Source organism: Ptychodera flava, chromosome 22 (assembly GCF_041260155.1).
Source record: "Ptychodera flava strain L36383 chromosome 22, AS_Pfla_20210202, whole genome shotgun sequence".
Classification (NCBI taxonomy): Eukaryota; Metazoa; Hemichordata; class Enteropneusta; family Ptychoderidae; genus Ptychodera; species Ptychodera flava.
Window position 1 is genome coordinate 31378764 of NC_091949.1, and position 17227 is coordinate 31395990.

At 36.1% G+C, this 17227-nt stretch overlaps 2 protein-coding genes across 2 annotated transcripts; both read right to left on the bottom strand.

Moving 5' to 3' along the window:
• Positions 1-119: 119 nt before the first annotated feature.
• LOC139122334 (uncharacterized) lies at positions 120-13074 on the bottom strand. The gene is made up of 7 exons (XM_070687729.1): positions 13021-13074; positions 11635-11792; positions 10993-11157; positions 10538-10720; positions 9795-10004; positions 8656-8812; positions 120-141 (listed from the first exon to the last, which is right to left on the bottom strand). The coding sequence occupies exons 2-7, from the start codon at positions 11771-11773 to the stop codon at positions 120-122; spliced, it is 876 nt and encodes a 291-aa protein (XP_070543830.1). The 5' UTR covers positions 11774-11792; positions 13021-13074.
• A 54-nt stretch (positions 13075-13128) lies between these two features.
• On the bottom strand, positions 13129-15318 carry LOC139122335 (uncharacterized). Its single transcript, XM_070687730.1, has 4 exons — positions 15244-15318; positions 14867-15050; positions 13262-14265; positions 13129-13227 (listed from the first exon to the last, which is right to left on the bottom strand). Exons 2-4 carry the CDS (start codon positions 15006-15008, stop codon positions 13129-13131), a joined length of 1245 nt encoding a protein of 414 aa, XP_070543831.1. The 5' UTR covers positions 15009-15050; positions 15244-15318.
• Positions 15319-17227: the final 1909 nt, after the last annotated feature.

Here is a 17227-nt window from a genome sequence, read left to right on the forward strand (position 1 = left end):
TAGTATCTTCTAACACCATTGATCTAAGATTTATTATCTTCCATTCAATATAAGGTACCATGGAAAAAATGTTATTTTGTTAAACATTACAATGAAATAGAGTAAGAAAATTGTCGGACTTAATTGTCCAAGTATGGAGATCTGAAAGGAATTGAATAATAAAAGGTTTAATTGCATACTATTTTACAATTGCTATTGTTATTTCATCACCCTATTATGCGCTTTATGGTTTTACTGCCAACTGCATAGAAACATCGATATTTTGCCTAGACTGCGAATCGGTCTGCGTGTTTGCGAAATGATGTGCCAGTTTTCTTATGTTGTTTTTTGCAGGTATTTAGCTACTGCACAAGTTTAAACAACAACAAATTTAACTAATGCGCATGCAACTAATGTAGGATGAATGTTATTTGAACCTTCTAAGAGCTTTGCGCAGATGAAGATGAAAAGATAGCTTTATCAAGCAAAACAATCATAGAAGAAAACTCTGTCCTTGTGGGTTATATAAATGAAGCAGCTTCCCATAAGTATTAAGCTCTATATCTCTGAAAATTGGCCCGACTCTTCACACCATTTGGTGTATGTATCACCAAAGTTACCTAGTTCTGTTACACAAAGCACATATTATATCGGCTATACTGGATGTGTATTAAACTTGCTGCAGAAATAAATGTCAATGCAGCTTATGTGAAAATTCGCCTTCCATCTCCAAATCAGAATGTTTTGCGCATCAAATTGACAACATCAAATGGAGGTGAGGGTTAAGCCTGGTCTAAACTTTTATATGTATACCGGATTGTACATCTTTGCAACGGGTCAACTCTGCATCTCTTAATTATTTAGGCGAGTCATCTGCAACTGCAAACCATTTTTTACTTTTTACAATCGCTTGAAAACAGAAGAATAATATCAAAAGAGAATTTTGTATCCAACCCGACCGTTAAAGACCTCTTGAAAACTGTAATAGCCGGCTGCGCTACTTCTGATGGCAGTATCACCTAATTCCGAGATTTGTATGATGATCGATTCACAGAACGATAGAGCCATCTGGTCTTTTGAGTTTTAATACAAAGCAATATAAGGTTTCGGTGTTTGAATATCGTTTGAAGACAATTCTTTGGTGAATCTCCTATTTATGTAAAACAACGGAAGATTGGTGGTAGGTTGAAAGAATATGTTAATAGTAGTCATTGAATCATACGAAATATCCTTTAAATTGCCGGGTCGGAAATTTCAGATATCAATTAATACAAGTACCAGCCTTTCAGCTCTGTTGGTCCCATTAACACTGCTTCAAAACAAATAGTAATACGTACTGGTGAAAGATACCACATGAAGAACGTGAATGAACAACGGCCCAAGTATTCTCGTAGAGTTGTTACGACTTCAGATAATGGTCACAAGGACGTCGTACGATTTATTCAGTGGCTGTGGTCGAACTAAGCTACTCTTTGACGGTTTGTGTACGATTTGGCAGTGTATCCAATGTGTCGTCAATTATCATTATCGTAAATCCAGTTATGCTATGCTATGCTTACTTTTGTGAATTTTCAGCACATACTTGTTACTACTGTCTCATATCACTGAAAATCATTTCTAAATATAACTATCATCCGGAACACAAGTTAGAATTCGATAGTCGGTTTGTATTTATTTATTTATTTATTTATTTATTTATTTATTTATTTATTTATTTATTTATTTATTTATTTACTTACTAGCTGGGAACAACGGGCTTTCGCCCAATTACAGTTCCAGCAAAAGAAAAAGAAACTAACAAAGAGCACAACAAAGAAACAAAGACAGTAACAACACAGTTAAAAAGAACAACCATTGGTAAAAAAATACAGATCTAAAAAGAATAAACATTATTTAATAACAATCTGCGAAATTGGCCATAGTAACAATTAAAAATATCAAAAGTCTCATTGTTTAAAATACTATTCAAATTTTTCATAGTTCTTTGTAAAAATGCTGAAGAATTAGCAATGACTCTTGATGAATTAGGTTTAAAATGTTGTTTAGAGCGCAGAGTGCGAGAAGGCACATGCAGACAGATACGCTCTAGAATTTCATAGCTGTTATAAAAAGAGAATATACATTTGTAAAAGAAGGTTGCATCCAGAAAACTCCTACACTCTTGTAGAGATGGGATTTTGAAAAAGGTACAGACTTGGTTGTAGTAGCCAGATGAGAAGTCATGCCAGTTTTACCGCACAAGTATTTGAGAAATTTACACTGAACACTTTCAATACGGTGAATGAGATACAGCTGGTGTGGAGACCATACTTGACTGGCATACTCAAGCTGGCTTCGGACAAGTGTTATATACGGGTTTTGAGAGTGTTGACATTGCTAAACTTACGTGAGTTACGTTTTATAAAACCTAGCAGCTTGAAAGCTTTAACAGTAATTGTATTAATGTGTGCAGGGTAGTTAAGATTTTGGGTGAGAAGAACACCCAGGTCTTTAACTGATGTTACTCTGCATAAGTTGTCACCATTAATACTATAATCATACAGAATGTGAGTTTTCTTGTTCGTAAAGGAAATAACCATACATTTTTTTTAAAATTCAGTTTGAGTTTCCATTTCGTTCACCATCTCTCAATGTGGTTAAGGTCTTGTTGAAGAGAACTGCAGTCCGAGATGTTAGAAATTTGCCTATACAACTTTGAGTCATCTGCATACAATGACAAGAAACTTGAAACTGAAGAACTAATATCATTAAAATAGAACAAATAGAAGCGGACCTAACTGAGACCCTTGAGGTACACCAGAAGTAACTTTACTCCATGTGGAGAAGTGCCCATTAAGGACCACACGCTGCACTCTATTACTAAGATATGAGTAGAACCAATTCAAAATGTTACAATGAATGCCAAAGTGGGAGAGTTTATGCAGTAAAAGTCTATGATTGATTGAGTCAAAAGCTTGCTAAAATCAAGATATATAGAATCAACTTGGCCACGATCATTAATAACTCTGGATAAATGGTCTGTGTAGGAAACAAGGTTGGTGACAGTGGAGCGCCCCCTTATAAATCCGTGCTGATTGTCGGCCAGTGCATTCTGCACGTGATTATAAATGTGGGGAAAGACAGCTTTTTCAAAAAATTTACTAAAAAAGGGAGGAGTGAGATTGGTCGGTAATTACAGGCCTCATTACGAAGGCCAGATTTATAGACCGGAACAATATTACCTCTTTTGAACAGAGACGGAAAGACACCAGTCTGAAGTGACTTGTTAAAAATCAACGTAAGCGTTACATTTCGCCGTCAAATTTACAGGCAAAATAAAGATACATTGGTCAATGTTCAGCTTTAAAACAATTCAGCATTATTCCAAGGGTACATTTATATCAAAAGTAATCATTAAAGCGCAGCAGAGGAGAATTGATTACTATAAGTATTCTTTGGGTATGCAAAGTGCTCTTCCTCATAGACCCCACATACAATGGTTTGCATGCGTGCAAGTGAACTTAAAAATTGACCAACATATTTGGCGAAATTTATATGCTAGAATTTTCTTTCGAAACGTTTTCCGCGTTTTCATAGTAGCGTCACCGTTATTTTTCTTGTTTTTGTTTGATGGCGGTAACTAACTTAATATACAAAGCACAACTATTCCCAGACACCCACCGGGCCAAAGAGTTTGAAAAAATGAAATGATCGAGCGGAAAAATCTTAGATGAAGTCTCTGAGAAGTCTCAACCATTGTAATCGTAATATCGTATAGTTTCTTGATCAATTTAAAACCAGACGAGACCAACAAAATAAGAAATCTTTACTAAATTTTTACATGTATACCGGATTATACATCTTTGCAACGGGTCAACTCTGCGTCTCTAAATTATTTAGCGAGTCATCGGCCACTGCAAACCATTTTATTTTTTTTAAGATCTCTTGAAAACAGGAGAATAATATCAAAAGAGAATTTTGTATCCAACCCGACGGTTAAAGACCTCTTGAAAACTGTAATAGCCGGCTGCGCTACTTCTTATGGCAGTATCACCTGATTCCGAGATTTATATGATGATCGATTCACAGAACGATAGAGCCATCTGGTCTTTTGAGTTTTAATACAAAGCAATATGAGGTTTCGGTTTTTGAATATCATTTGAAGCACAATTCTTTGGTGAATCTCCTATTTATGTAAAACATCGGAAGATTTATGGTAGGTTGAAAGAATATGTTAACAATAATCACTGAATGATGTTACGAGATATCCTTTAAATTACCTGGTTGTAAAGTTCTTCCAGTTATAAATAGAGGCTCGATCAGGGTAACATTAGCATTCATGGGAATTTTTCCATGTCCGACCTAGAACTAGTACATTGTTAAGCATTTTTGTCTGGCAGAAACGTTGGCTCATGGCCAATGATCGGCTGCATACAATCTATTCGTTCATCGCAGAGCTATCGAAATTTATAGATCGAAACTACGGAAAACATTCTCTGAGGGCAAGAAGGTACACTAACGCTTGTAAGGCAATGAATTTCAACCTAAAGTGTCACTAAACATAATACATGCAGCGAGCCGTACCGGGGAAGTGTAAGATGTGATAACGTCACTTATTTTGAGTACACAAAATGCAGATGTTATACAGTTGTTGATTGGCACCGGCCATTGTCACTACAAAATACATTTAGTGACATGATACAGCATGGGGCAAATTACTTAGTAGACACGACACTGAAAGACTGAAAACGTTATATAAAACGTAGGCTTTGTTGGCTTATGACATTTCAAATGCAAAACAATTAACGATGACTAAACTATTGATTCATGCCATTCAATAATATTTATTTGTTAATGAAAAAGTTTTTAGACAGTAACAGTAATGAATAAATGTTTCCTAAATTCAATTTATGTAAACGGCTACACAAGGGAATTTTCTCACATTTTGTGCGCTAAAGCCATAATATCAAATGATTTTGAAAATGATGGTCCTTTCATTCCCCTACGCCATGGTATCACTTCCGCTAACTTTTCAATATGCAATTCTTTTTTGAGATTTTCTAAAATTATCACATATTTAATGCCCTTAAAATGCTGGCCTGATTTATACACACTCTGAAACTACCGAACATGCAAATCGGTAAAACTTGTCAAATTTTACGGATAAAAATACAATTGTAACACTCTAAGAAAGCAAACGTTATGTATTTATCATTTTAAATAAAAGAATCCTTACCATCAATTATCTTTCTGGCTACTATCTGAAATACATCTTAGTTATTCTTTGAAAGCTGTGTTCTTACAAGATCAACATAATATTTCCAGAGTGAACCAACATAACTACAATATACTTATACTTTAAACTGAATTATATCCATAGAATGAAATCGAAAAATCGAGAAAATGTTTCAGACAAACGTTAATAATGTCGTTGACCATGTCCTTGTCATCTTCGTTATAATCATAATCTGGAACAAAAGGGAAAACCGATATGTCTTACTATTTGTTTTGAAAGATATTTAGAGCGTTTTATTCGGGAGTAACAATAGTTTCAACAGCAATATTCAATGTTTAATGTTACCCAATACACACACACACACACACACACACACACAACACACACACATATATATATATATATATATATATATAATATATATATATATATATATATATATATATATATATATATATAATATATATATATATATATATATTATACACCTACTGCCGTAACCTATGGGAGTTTGACCGTCCAATAACTTTCCGTATTTTGTATAGTACGCGGAGTCCCGAATACGGGAGACGCGCGACGCGCCTGTTTGACCTTTGACCTAGCGATTATCGGATGTAAACAAACTATTTTACGGTGAGTTATAGACATAATAACAACTTCCACTAAAATGTATTCGTAGTATAAGGTTTAAAACACGCTAAACACAAACTGAGTCTAAATGCAATTGATTTTTGTTTTAAAAAAACTAATTAAATTGAAAACATTCAGCGAAGTTTGCTTGTGCTGCACTGAAATTAATTTGCTTCGTGCCAACGGAGCAGTAATCGCGCGCGTTCCACTCATATCGCGCGTGCCGCATCCCTCAAAATTTACCATAGAACTTGTTTATACGGACGATTAAAGGGGAGTGTATAATAATAGGGTTATACACAAAATACGGCCCTGTATGGACGAGGGCTCAGTGAGTGACGTATTGGACTCGCCTTCGGCTGTCCAATACGTCACTCACTGAGCCCTCGTCCATACAGGGCCGTATTTTGTGAATAACCCTATAATATATTTTATATATAGTTATATATAGTTATATATCTAGTATATATATTTATATATTTTCAACTACAACATTCAATGTTTAATGTTACTCAATATATATATATATATATATATATATATATATATATATATATATATATATATATATATATATATATATATATAAGAATTTGGTGTAATCTGTCTCTATCAGACAATTCACACATAATCAGTGCTGATAAATTTACATTGTTAAACAAACGCTCTAAGATGTTTCAAAGTGCCGCTAGCAAAGGAAATATTATTTAGCGAATGTAAACACCGCCTATAGAACTTCAGTGTAATTGTACAATAGAAATGAGAGTCAAATCCTAAACAAAAGTTACTCTGAAGATTGCTTGATGCATGAAACGTAAGTAAAAGATCTAATCAATTTGTACTTGATACTTGTTTGTGACTCTGTGTATTATTTGAGAATTTTCGATAACAATTTGTGGAGTGTTTTCCTCTTAGTTTAACATCAAAATTTGGTTGAAAGAAATAACCGATCACACAATGAAAACTCTCAAAAGGCAAACCTGTAACTTTGTGTAAGGCTTTAAGAAAATGTTCAAACAAATATTATGTTATTTTGCAAAGATTGGCATTCTAATCTCTCAGTCATCAATTTTTCAGTTATTAAAATGTCTACTTTAAATCGTAGTTGATACCAAGATCATCATTATTGTGCCAAGACTTAATAGGACGTGTTGGACAACAAGTGTCTATATGTCGACACTACCGTTTTGCATAGTCATTTGTGATCTAGGGGTGGATATTCAATAACAAAACCCAATTTAACAAACCTTTCCGATTAGACTAGTGGAGAAGGGAATAACTGATTCTGTCAAATACGGATAGTTTTCAATCGGATTCGAACCCACAACATACGGCATCAGTCGCCTAGTCAAAATTACAAATGAAAACTTACTAGTTAACCTCTTCTTTTATACCGCCTCCCAGTCGACATGAAAACCTGTGGCCTGGCCACCTTCATTTGTGTTAAAATCACAATAACCTGATTGCTGCCCGTAGCAAGTGGTTCAGGAATGTTGGAACCGGTGTATTCAGCAATGCTGTCTCCTCCAATACCATTTACGGAGAGAAAGTCACTTCCATCTTCCAAGTCAAATGCAACAAAGTTCAGAACTATTTTCTGCAGAAAACAATGGGAACGACAAATTATAATTTCATTTTTGAAACAGGAAAAACAGATCGATTATATGAACACAAAAGTGTAGATTTATTTGTTTAAAGGGCATTACTTAGACTGGTAGGAATTAGGTTATTTCACCGGATGTCTGGCCAAAAGTTCTATTAGATAACCAATGTTAAGGGCACTAAGAACACATTTAAGGTGGTTAGTGTTGTATGGCGCACTGTGACGTCATAATGCTTGGCGTTCGCCCAGTTAAAGCGGTGAAATTCGTTTCTTCGCTTCGATAAAGTGTGTATGTGCGATGTATGATAGTGAGCATGCGTGCGTGAGTGCTTCACGAACTCTACAACATGTTGAGCGGTCTCAGTCAGAAAAAATGTAACAACTTAGCCGGCTATTGAACCACTCTTTTTGGAGTGGAGATTTAGCCGAGCGGTTCTGTCTGTGGCCTCTCAGCTAGGCGACTGATGCCGTATGTTGTGGGTTCGAATCCTATTGAAAACTAGCCATATATTCCATGATGTCTAGGGTTTATTTGTTGTTTTGAACGATAATATCACCGTTATTTCAACGTCTATCTCTTTTTATGGCGCACCTCTCTTCATTATAAAAGTACGTACTGTAAACTATTTTATTTTATTTTATTTTATATTTTTATTGTATTGTTCGTCTACAAAATATGTATCGTTAAGGGTTTGGCAAAAATTGACAGTATGTCCCAATCAATGTTAGAGTTGCATGGGCTCTCTGTAAAAGTAAGAGTCGAGCTTGAATTATGGTTTTTAAGGCACTTCATGGCGAAGCTCCATTTTATATCACAGACATTATTGAGAAAACCCACTCCACCAGTTACAATTTAAAAACAAACAATAGCCAAAACCTTATAGTATCACGATATTTCAGTAAGACGATGGACAGGGCATTTGCTATCTTTGATCCTACACTTTGGAATTCTATGCCGGGAGAATTGAAATCTGTACATGATTTTTAGCAATTCAAACGAAAACTGAAAACATGCCTTTTTTACGAATATTATCAATTTTAATAACTTCTTATTTCCGTATGTTTTTACTTCGTAAAATTTTTATGTCGCTCTGATTTTATTGTATTCGCTATAACTTTTAACTGTTGTGTACAGTGCTTTTGAGTATTTCATTGTAGAATTTGCGCCATTAGAAATTTAATAAGTATTAAATGTTAAATGTAAAAAATATCATTTTTCCGTGCTTACCTTTCCTCGGTGGCAGTGATCCGGAACTCGCACTCTGCATTATTCTCATACAGAGTTGTCCCATCATAGCCCATTGACGTGATAGTTCCACTCTCGCCGTACAAGTCATATGATGTACCACAGCCGGAATCAAAGGTTGGCTGGTCGACAGGTTTTTCTGTGATAGAGAAATGCAATGTTGTTCTCAGGTTATCACAATGTTTTATAATCTTACAAACTCTAGATGCCTCTAATGGAAAGGAAAAGATCGTTTCAAATGGCAGTTGCACAAAGAATATGATTCAATGTCTGGTAGCTGCTTTGAATGCAGGATGAAACACATAACTCGCACTGGGACAACCTGAAGTTATATGTAAATCATCGAAATACATAATGATCACTGTAATGATTAATGAAAAGAGGTTGGAGATCGTTTGCAAATTGTTTGCTCCTAATCATTTTTTATTAATGGACATTCTTCCTTTACATCCATTGAACTGTCACATCCTCACTTTTATTAATAAAATTAGGGATCCCAAATGTTTTGGTACAAACGTTGAAAACATCGGATTATAATCAAGTTATATTATTATTAATGTAAAACAACGATTGCTTCTTAAAGCATCTCTCCGGTGTTCTTTTTTAACAATGAGTCACAAACATTTACGTGGAGTTGGAAATAATATGTAACGCAACTTACACAATTCAGTTTTCGCGCGCGTTCAGATTGCATTTTGTAAAAAAAAGAAATCCCTTCTGATCATCATACTTCAAACAGACTAAACTATTCCCTATTGAGCCATTACACACCCTACTAATGAAGTGTCTGTAGTATTTGTGAGGAAATAGTCTCTCTACTGGTATTTACCAGTACCTAGGTACCCCTGGTGCCTTAATACAAGTGTCATGTTCAAACAATGCATCGAAAAAATGCATTCAAACAATGCATGTGAATTTTTCATCTCATCAATATGACAATTAAGTGAATACGCAAAAAATGGCACGGCTGTAAGCTAATTCTGATTTCAATGTGGTCAAAGTCGGACAAGAAATGAAGAAAAATCGAAGAGATAAGACGCCAAAGCTGATGGCTATGTCAGTGTGTATGCTTAGTTTTATGCAATGCTTGAGGAAAAATAGGCAATGTAGACATTTCTCACCATTTGCCATGACAAGAACTTCACAAAGAGAAACGGCATTGCGTTGGTCAGATTGGATGCTGACAAAACGACCCTCAATAGGTGTTATGCAGTCGACTGTTGTGGAGTCGCTCTCGAGCTTTCTGATTCCGAGGACCTCGCCGCATTGATGGTGAAATTCAATATTCTCTTCTGAACCGACTCTTATAACCGAATTTACAAAGCCAACATCTACACAGACAGAAAATGAGTCAATATTTGCTTGCAGAACCTTCTTCAATTGTGCGTGATTTGAGTCAATTAGCAGTTTTGTCAATACCTGAAAGCGACAATGAAATCCTATCCTTGTTCACCAAGAATAGGAGCTGAGATCAAAGGTAAAATACGTTTTGGTGAGAGTAGTTGGACTCTAAAATGATTACAAGACTCGTCTGATCTAACACTAATTAGAATCATTTTGGAACTCTTTAAATAGAAAACACTTTTATTGTTACATTTTGTAAAAATAAAAACATATTCTTTTCCTTTAGAGTAAACATGGAGATAGCGCCTTTTTGAATTTCAAACATTAGTAAATTTAAGATAATCCGTTTCAATAGTACCGAAATAGTCGCGGAGACCCCCGATTTTTAATCTTGATTGATTTTGAAAGTGAATGGTCGAAATTCCTCGAAGTAAGTTTGAATGGAAGTTAAAAAATTTCAATTCAAATGCGCACACTATCTTAAGAGGGACTGCACACTGAATACACACATGTGGCTTACCGGGACTGTCTATAATAACCCTGTATACTTTATAGGTGTCACCAAGGTCAACTTTCCACCAGGTCTTGCCTTCACCGGCCAAAAAGGCACAGGTTTGAGTAGCACCATCATTACCATATCCGGCATCTCTACCAACACTGAGAGAAGCCATTCCAGCCACGGCAACATTTGTCAAGTCCGGTTCTACAAAGACATTTATGGTTCGTAACACCAACATTTGTATTTCTACTGTATGGATCAGTTCTAAACAAATTTTAGTTAACTTTCACTGATCCCTCAAAACCACATCGTAGATCATTCTCCCTTAGACTGAAAGTTTATTACTAGTTTGAATAGCCGTTTCAAAGAACATTTATATTCATGAATTAAATTAAAAGCAAGAAACAGAAAAGCAAACATAAGAGAACAAGAAACAAAGTTCGAGAAACTTAGGGAGCGATTACAGTTAGTCTCACCCTGTTCGCTGACTTTTTCGTAGAAATCTTTAACATCCCTGAAGTATTGATCGCATCCTTGGTATCCCTCTGGTGGTTCAGGCTGCTCATCAGGCTTGCTGTTCAAGTAGAGGACCATACCTCCATCCAAGTGAGGTTCAATATGACAATGTAAGAACCACCAACCTAAAATTACAAAGGCAATGTTTGAAGACTATAGGAGTAATTTATCAAACTGCGTTTTACATAGTTTAATTTGTTTCTGTGGTTTGCTCATATCACTTAATTCACAACCAATCTCTAAACACTAAATGTGTGATAGGATACAAAGACGGAACCCAGCATTTCTAAATGATTGCTATATATAATATCACAGTTGTCTTTGCGATAAACCATGCAACGGCGGAATATTCCCCAATTCTCATCAAATCTTCCAATGGGTCAGCAAATGACTTTTTTGTGAATTAAGACTTGGCTTGCGAAGACAAGGTACGACTTGTTCATCATGAACATCTGGTAAGTTACTCAAAAAGTGTTTATGAGTACTAGTATCATCATACGCCCTCCAACATTTTTGCTTCAAGTGCTTATAATCAATTTCGTTAACCTTTTTTACCTTATATTTCATTGCATTGTACGGCAAAAGTCAATTACATAACTTACCAGGATTGTCAGCTTCTAGCCGTACAATGGCGTATCCTCCAGCAGGGAGAAGAATGGTATCTTTTCGAGGCGGATTGTAGAGGTTCATGGGAATGGAGTCAGGATTGTCATTCCAGGTATCATTTTTCCAACGTGGCATATTACAGGGCACTATCACACTGTACAAAGTTAATATATATTAAAAGCAAATCCCACAATTTCACTGCATCATAGGGTGATGATTATATGGCACAAGACCACTAATTCACCTCCTAGTTCGGAGAAAAAATAGTGCAGACCTTGAAGTTTTGATATCTGCATGGATGCGTGTTTAGTTTGAACTTTAATGTCAAGAATTTTTGTAAAGATATTTTTCGCCGGAATTGAAATGCAGACTGTTGTGAATAATGACTGAAGCATTCAGTGGTAATATGAGGAGTTCTAGAGGTAATAGAAATCATAACAATAAGCCTGAATTTCGTCAAAAACACCACTGAGGGCGCTTTTTCATCGCTATCTCAAAATTTCCGTGGACTTGCCCTCACGAAAAATTCATCAGTAGTCAAGCCGACATTGACCCATCACCTGTTAAGAGGATTCTTGCCGCTGAATATTTTAAAATAGGAAAATGGAGCTCAACGCTACTGTGGTGGCCTATGGGGAATTAATTAGTGGTCTTATGCCATACTAAAATTGCCATTTGAGTTGTCAAAAGAAGTGAATATTTAGCAGAAAAAATTATTTTGGGCGTGAATTATGTGCGCATTTGCTGCATTGGACATTGTGATCTGGTAGTACACATGACATACAGACATAAAGATAGACTGGCATTTTACATTAAACACGTATAGCATATATATTTGTGAATTCTTGACATATGTACATCTTAACATGCATATAGTAAGTGTCTTACCAAAACAGTAAAAATCTGTTCCGATAGATTTACAAAAAATGGCTTAGAAAAGTTTCCCAGTATCAACATGCCTGTATGGCTTTTGTAAGGTAGCCAAAACCAATTTACAATGTATGCAAAGGGTTGTGGAGGTGGGATTCATAGGCGATGTTAAAATCAAAGAGTCTAAACATAAGCTAAATTTCTCCTCAAAGACGGAAATTGGCTTCCCAAGAGACGAAATAAGTGGTATCTGGAACTATTTTTATAAATGATAGCAAATGATAGCATAGTAACTGATGCTGGATATGGTGGAGTATTTGTATGATAAGAGTATTGTAGCAGAATCTATTGAACAAGGTTGTAAAAGTTACTCAGTGCAGGTTGATAGTTTACAAGTTAAAAGCAAAAGTTGTATTGAAGTATAAAACGTAATGGTACTGAGGTACCGTATAAAATGCCTTGGTGTGTGAAATATAAAAAAAGAAAGAAATCTGCAATTGATATCAACTTACTCATCCAGAGAGCAACATTGCGTGTCATCATCTGGGCATGGGCAGCAAAGATCCTGGTTGGCTGTAAGTAATCACCCTCTGCATCTTTCTCTGGAAACCCCATCTTCGTTAAGAAGACACTGTGTCCGTGGATGTGGATTGGGTGATGTGAGCCATTGTTCGAGCCTCCTGAACCGACACTTGTGAAGACAAACTGGTAATTATTCTCTACAAGAGTGACATTATATGTGCATAAGCAAACAGTGTGATGATCAGCGTCAGCACATTCTGGTTCACAAGTAGTGTGTTCAGAGGTAGGATCAAAAGGTGGTGCTGTAGGGTAGACAAACGACTTGCCATTTATGGCAGGCTTTGGGCTATTACCCGGTTCATTACCACCTCGGCCTGCAATAACGAAGTTCATAAAAACTTGGGCTTCTTTTGTGACATGGTCCAGTGTCGGGTCCAAGGCCAGTTCTCTCGTAGAGCGGGTCATATCGGCAATAGATGTGCATACAGTGTAAGATGGAGGGGAATATTGGCCGAATGGACAATTCAGTGCAAGGCAAGGGTTACTCTCGTTGCATTGACGCCATCTATCTGGTGGAAGGGTATCACTGAGAAAGACACCACTGGTGCCACCATAGCGCAACACAGAGGCATTGGTTTCATCCAGTGGGCCATCTTCCTCACCATCAAAACTTACGACATCAGCACGAATCTTATACGTTGTATATTCAGGATCATCTTGAGTCTGAAGTATAAAGTCATATCTTTCGCCAGCAGATATGATGATGTAATCAAAGACTTCAGGGTTGAGGTCAAAACCATCCGAAGTTATTACCTTCAACTTGTGATCGTGAATTGAAATGCGGTATGAGTTAACCCTCATAGCTCCGATGACACGGAAACGATATCGATGACCTTGCTTTACGGCATAGCCATAATATGGAGTACGCTTTTGTGGGTCGTCTTGGTTATATCGCCCACGGCCATTAACCAACCCAGAGGTGGAGGGAGTTTGGCTAACCAATGGGCGTGGACCTTGGAACTTTGATATATCTTTGAATATAGCTTCTTCATGTCTCCAATCGGCCAGTAGCATGATGAACTGATCATATTCAGGTAGAGGTGGCTCATTACGGATATCATGCAAATTGAAGTCATAATATTTTTTGTTTGGCTCGTCTTCCTCATACACAATTAACGGTCCAATCATACCACCTGATATTTGGTCACTAGCGTGGGAGTGATACCAAAATGTTCCTGTTCAAATTGTAAAGAATTGAAATTAGTTTTATAGAGTTATTGTTGAAATGAATCACGATGATGAGCATGACAGTTCCGGAATAAGGTATATAACATGATCTTCATCATAACGTTTTTTTTCGAACACTTGGTTATGTGTCAGTGCTAGCAAGACCGGTATTCTTATGTTGAACGGGTGAATTGATGGCCTGAGGCAGTGAGGAGTACTTTGATGTCAGATTTTACTTCTTTGCGGGATTTGCCACGAAAAGGCTACGCAGTACAGTAGCAAGATAATAATTGAAAGGTAAACCTTGTTTGTTCCGAGTCTCAGAAGGTTGTGATCATTTGGTCATTCATCAATGAATTTCAGAGAAAATTCGAATGTCACCTGTTTAAATATTTTAATGCTTTACTGAAATTGCGAGTTCTAATCCCCTTGATAAAAATTTGATATAATGCTGATTTGATTTTTAATGCTCTCATCTGTCAATAACGAAAAGAAGTCGAAAGAAGGGCTATAATCAATTGAATAATAATAAGAAACGAATGACGCCTTTTATACAGAGAAATATTCAAATAATATCTTTACTTGGGACAATTTTGGCAAACAACTTACCAGCTGGAATTGCAGCAAATATATAGACATACACTCCACCCGGCGGGATTGGACATTCTGTAATATATGGTACACCATCTGACCAGGGAGTTCTTATCTGATAGATTCCGTGCCAATGCATCGTTGTGAAGTCCTCAGTCATGTGGTTATATAATGTCAAATTGACAATTGTACCATACTTAACCTGTAAAGCAATATCAGTTGTGTACTAAAGCGTTAAAATTGAAGCAAGCATAACAAATCTCTTCAATGTTTCGTTACAATACAAAAAACATAACCCCGAAAACAACAGAAAATCAACATTTAAACTTGGTTATATAATTAACACCCAAAAGTGTTCTGTAACACAAAAACTGGCTTGCTTGCGAAATACTCACTCTGATTGGTGGTCCTGGTTCTCCTCCATTGACAGCAATAACAGGACGCTTTACTCCATCACACGACAGGGTGACATTGTCTTGAAAAATATGATAAACAGTTCTTGGAGAATAGTTCAAAATATGACCAGAAGCGATAATTTCAACTTGGCTGCTTAAAAATTTCGTCTTTTTTACTCAAACTATAGTAGAGTAGTTACTAGAATCATTTCGGTGACGATTTTGCATTCTGTGATTTAGTAATAATAATGGCCCTTTTCTTGCCTTAGATTAGCAACCGGATTCTAAATTGTCACTTCAATATGTAACAGAGCATAGAAACTCATGAAATGGCTGTAGAATAGAGTCCTAACATGTTGTACAGAGAAATTCTACCAGCCCTTATCATTTCAGACATGCCAGCACTTTTTGTATAGAGGATTTCACATCTAAGTTGATGTTGTATTTCTCTACACTTCGCCCTCTTTGATAATTATAAGCAATAAAATCTGTTATCTTGGTAAACGATGTCAAATGTTTTCTATCATGTCTCAAGTGAACATATGTTATTAAGCGAAGAACAAAACATGCCAACATGTGTAAACGAGAGTGTCAACGTGTAAATATGTGAAATAGCTGGTGACTTGATGCACCAGTTTTCATTGGGTTTGAATTTACGACCTATTTTAGCATTCTCAGCTTTTCGAAAACATAAGCGTTGTATACTTACTGAAAGGTATGGCTGTATCAGTCCCAGCACAATTTGGATCATCAATGTAACAGCAACACATTCCACAATGTTGCCATCCGGGTCTTCACAATCGCTTACGATGTCCTTGCCATTGAACGTCATACAATAATCATCGTTTACTTCCATATGGTACACACAAACTTCAGACGAAAATGAGCGTCACGGTAATGCAACTTCAAACTCAATTGTTGTTAAGGAAACAAAGTTATCATAATATTGCCCAACATTGAAATGTGCTTTATGAAATACTATGAAACTGCTTTGTGCTCATGTCTATATCAACGTATGATTAAACGAAAATAATTTCAACGTCTTGCTACACAATAAAAATTTTAAATAAACTGACTGTTTAGGGTTATCATTGATATCAAAGTAACTAAAGTATGACAGGTACAGGATGATTTTGCATCAAGCTCTCGCGCATGTTTATATCTTAGTTAGTTAATATTGAATCAAACGCGCATTTCACATAACAGTAAACATGCGCGAGAGCTTGATGCAAAATCATCCTGTACCTGTCATACTTTAGTTACTTTGATATCAATGATAACCCTAAACAGTCAGTTATTCATATAAGCGCTAAGATTTACTTAAGGTCAGAACAATTTATATAGTTATGTACCATTTCAGATCTCTTTTAAATATATAATGTAACTGCATGGTATTTTTTGTGTGATATTCTATTTCATTTACTTTTACTCCTTACATGATACGCTTACCGACAAGAAAATAAATGACAAGATGCGTTTTAGTTTATGCACAAACGTAATTCTGACAGTCAGAAGGATAACAATAGAACTACTTGACAGTATATGTTGCTGACTGACATTTAGACCCTTTTGAAAGAAAACGAACATGCGAAATAAAGTCTACCGTGGCCAGAATAGGTTAGCGTGATAGGTTAGCGTTAGATATGAGAAATAATTTACAGGCAAGTCATGGGTATACAGAAAATACCCGAATTTCGTCATTTCTGCACACACTATGCCTATGTCATCAAAAATGACGAAGCAGCGAACAACATTCTACCCTAAACAGGCCCTGGAACATTTCCTTACCCTTCTCCCATTATGTTTTAATACACATACTTTTAAGAAATGAGCTTAATCACGAAAACACCATACTGTATAAACTTACCTGTACGATGGTCGTTTAGTTCTGGGATATATTCAAGTTCACAATCTCCCCAGTGACGGAAGCCGCCCTGTGAATTAAGAAGACAATTTGTCATTTGACACTTATTTTAACCGTTGT

Bases quoted from the DNA above. Each gene is read 5' to 3' on its own strand.
- LOC139122334 (XM_070687729.1), bottom strand. From the start codon at position 11,773: ATGCCACGTTGGAAAAATGATACCTGGAATGACAATCCTGACTCCATT. The intron at 10,005-10,537 runs GTAAGCCACATG...CTGTCTGTGTAG, and splicing joins GGTTATTATAGACAGTCCCG to ATGTTGGCTTTGTAAATTCG. The intron at 8,813-9,794 runs GTGAGAAATGTC...TCTCTATCACAG, and splicing joins AGTTCTTGTCATGGCAAATG to AAAAACCTGTCGACCAGCCA.
- LOC139122335 (XM_070687730.1), bottom strand. From the start codon at position 15,008: ATGACTGAGGACTTCACAACGATGCATTGGCACGGAATCTATCAGATA. The intron at 14,266-14,866 runs GTAAGTTGTTTG...CAATTTGAACAG, and splicing joins ATTTGCTGCAATTCCAGCTG to GAACATTTTGGTATCACTCC. The intron at 13,228-13,261 runs GTTTGCTTATGC...TCACTCTTGTAG, and splicing joins CTGACGCTGATCATCACACT to AGAATAATTACCAGTTTGTC.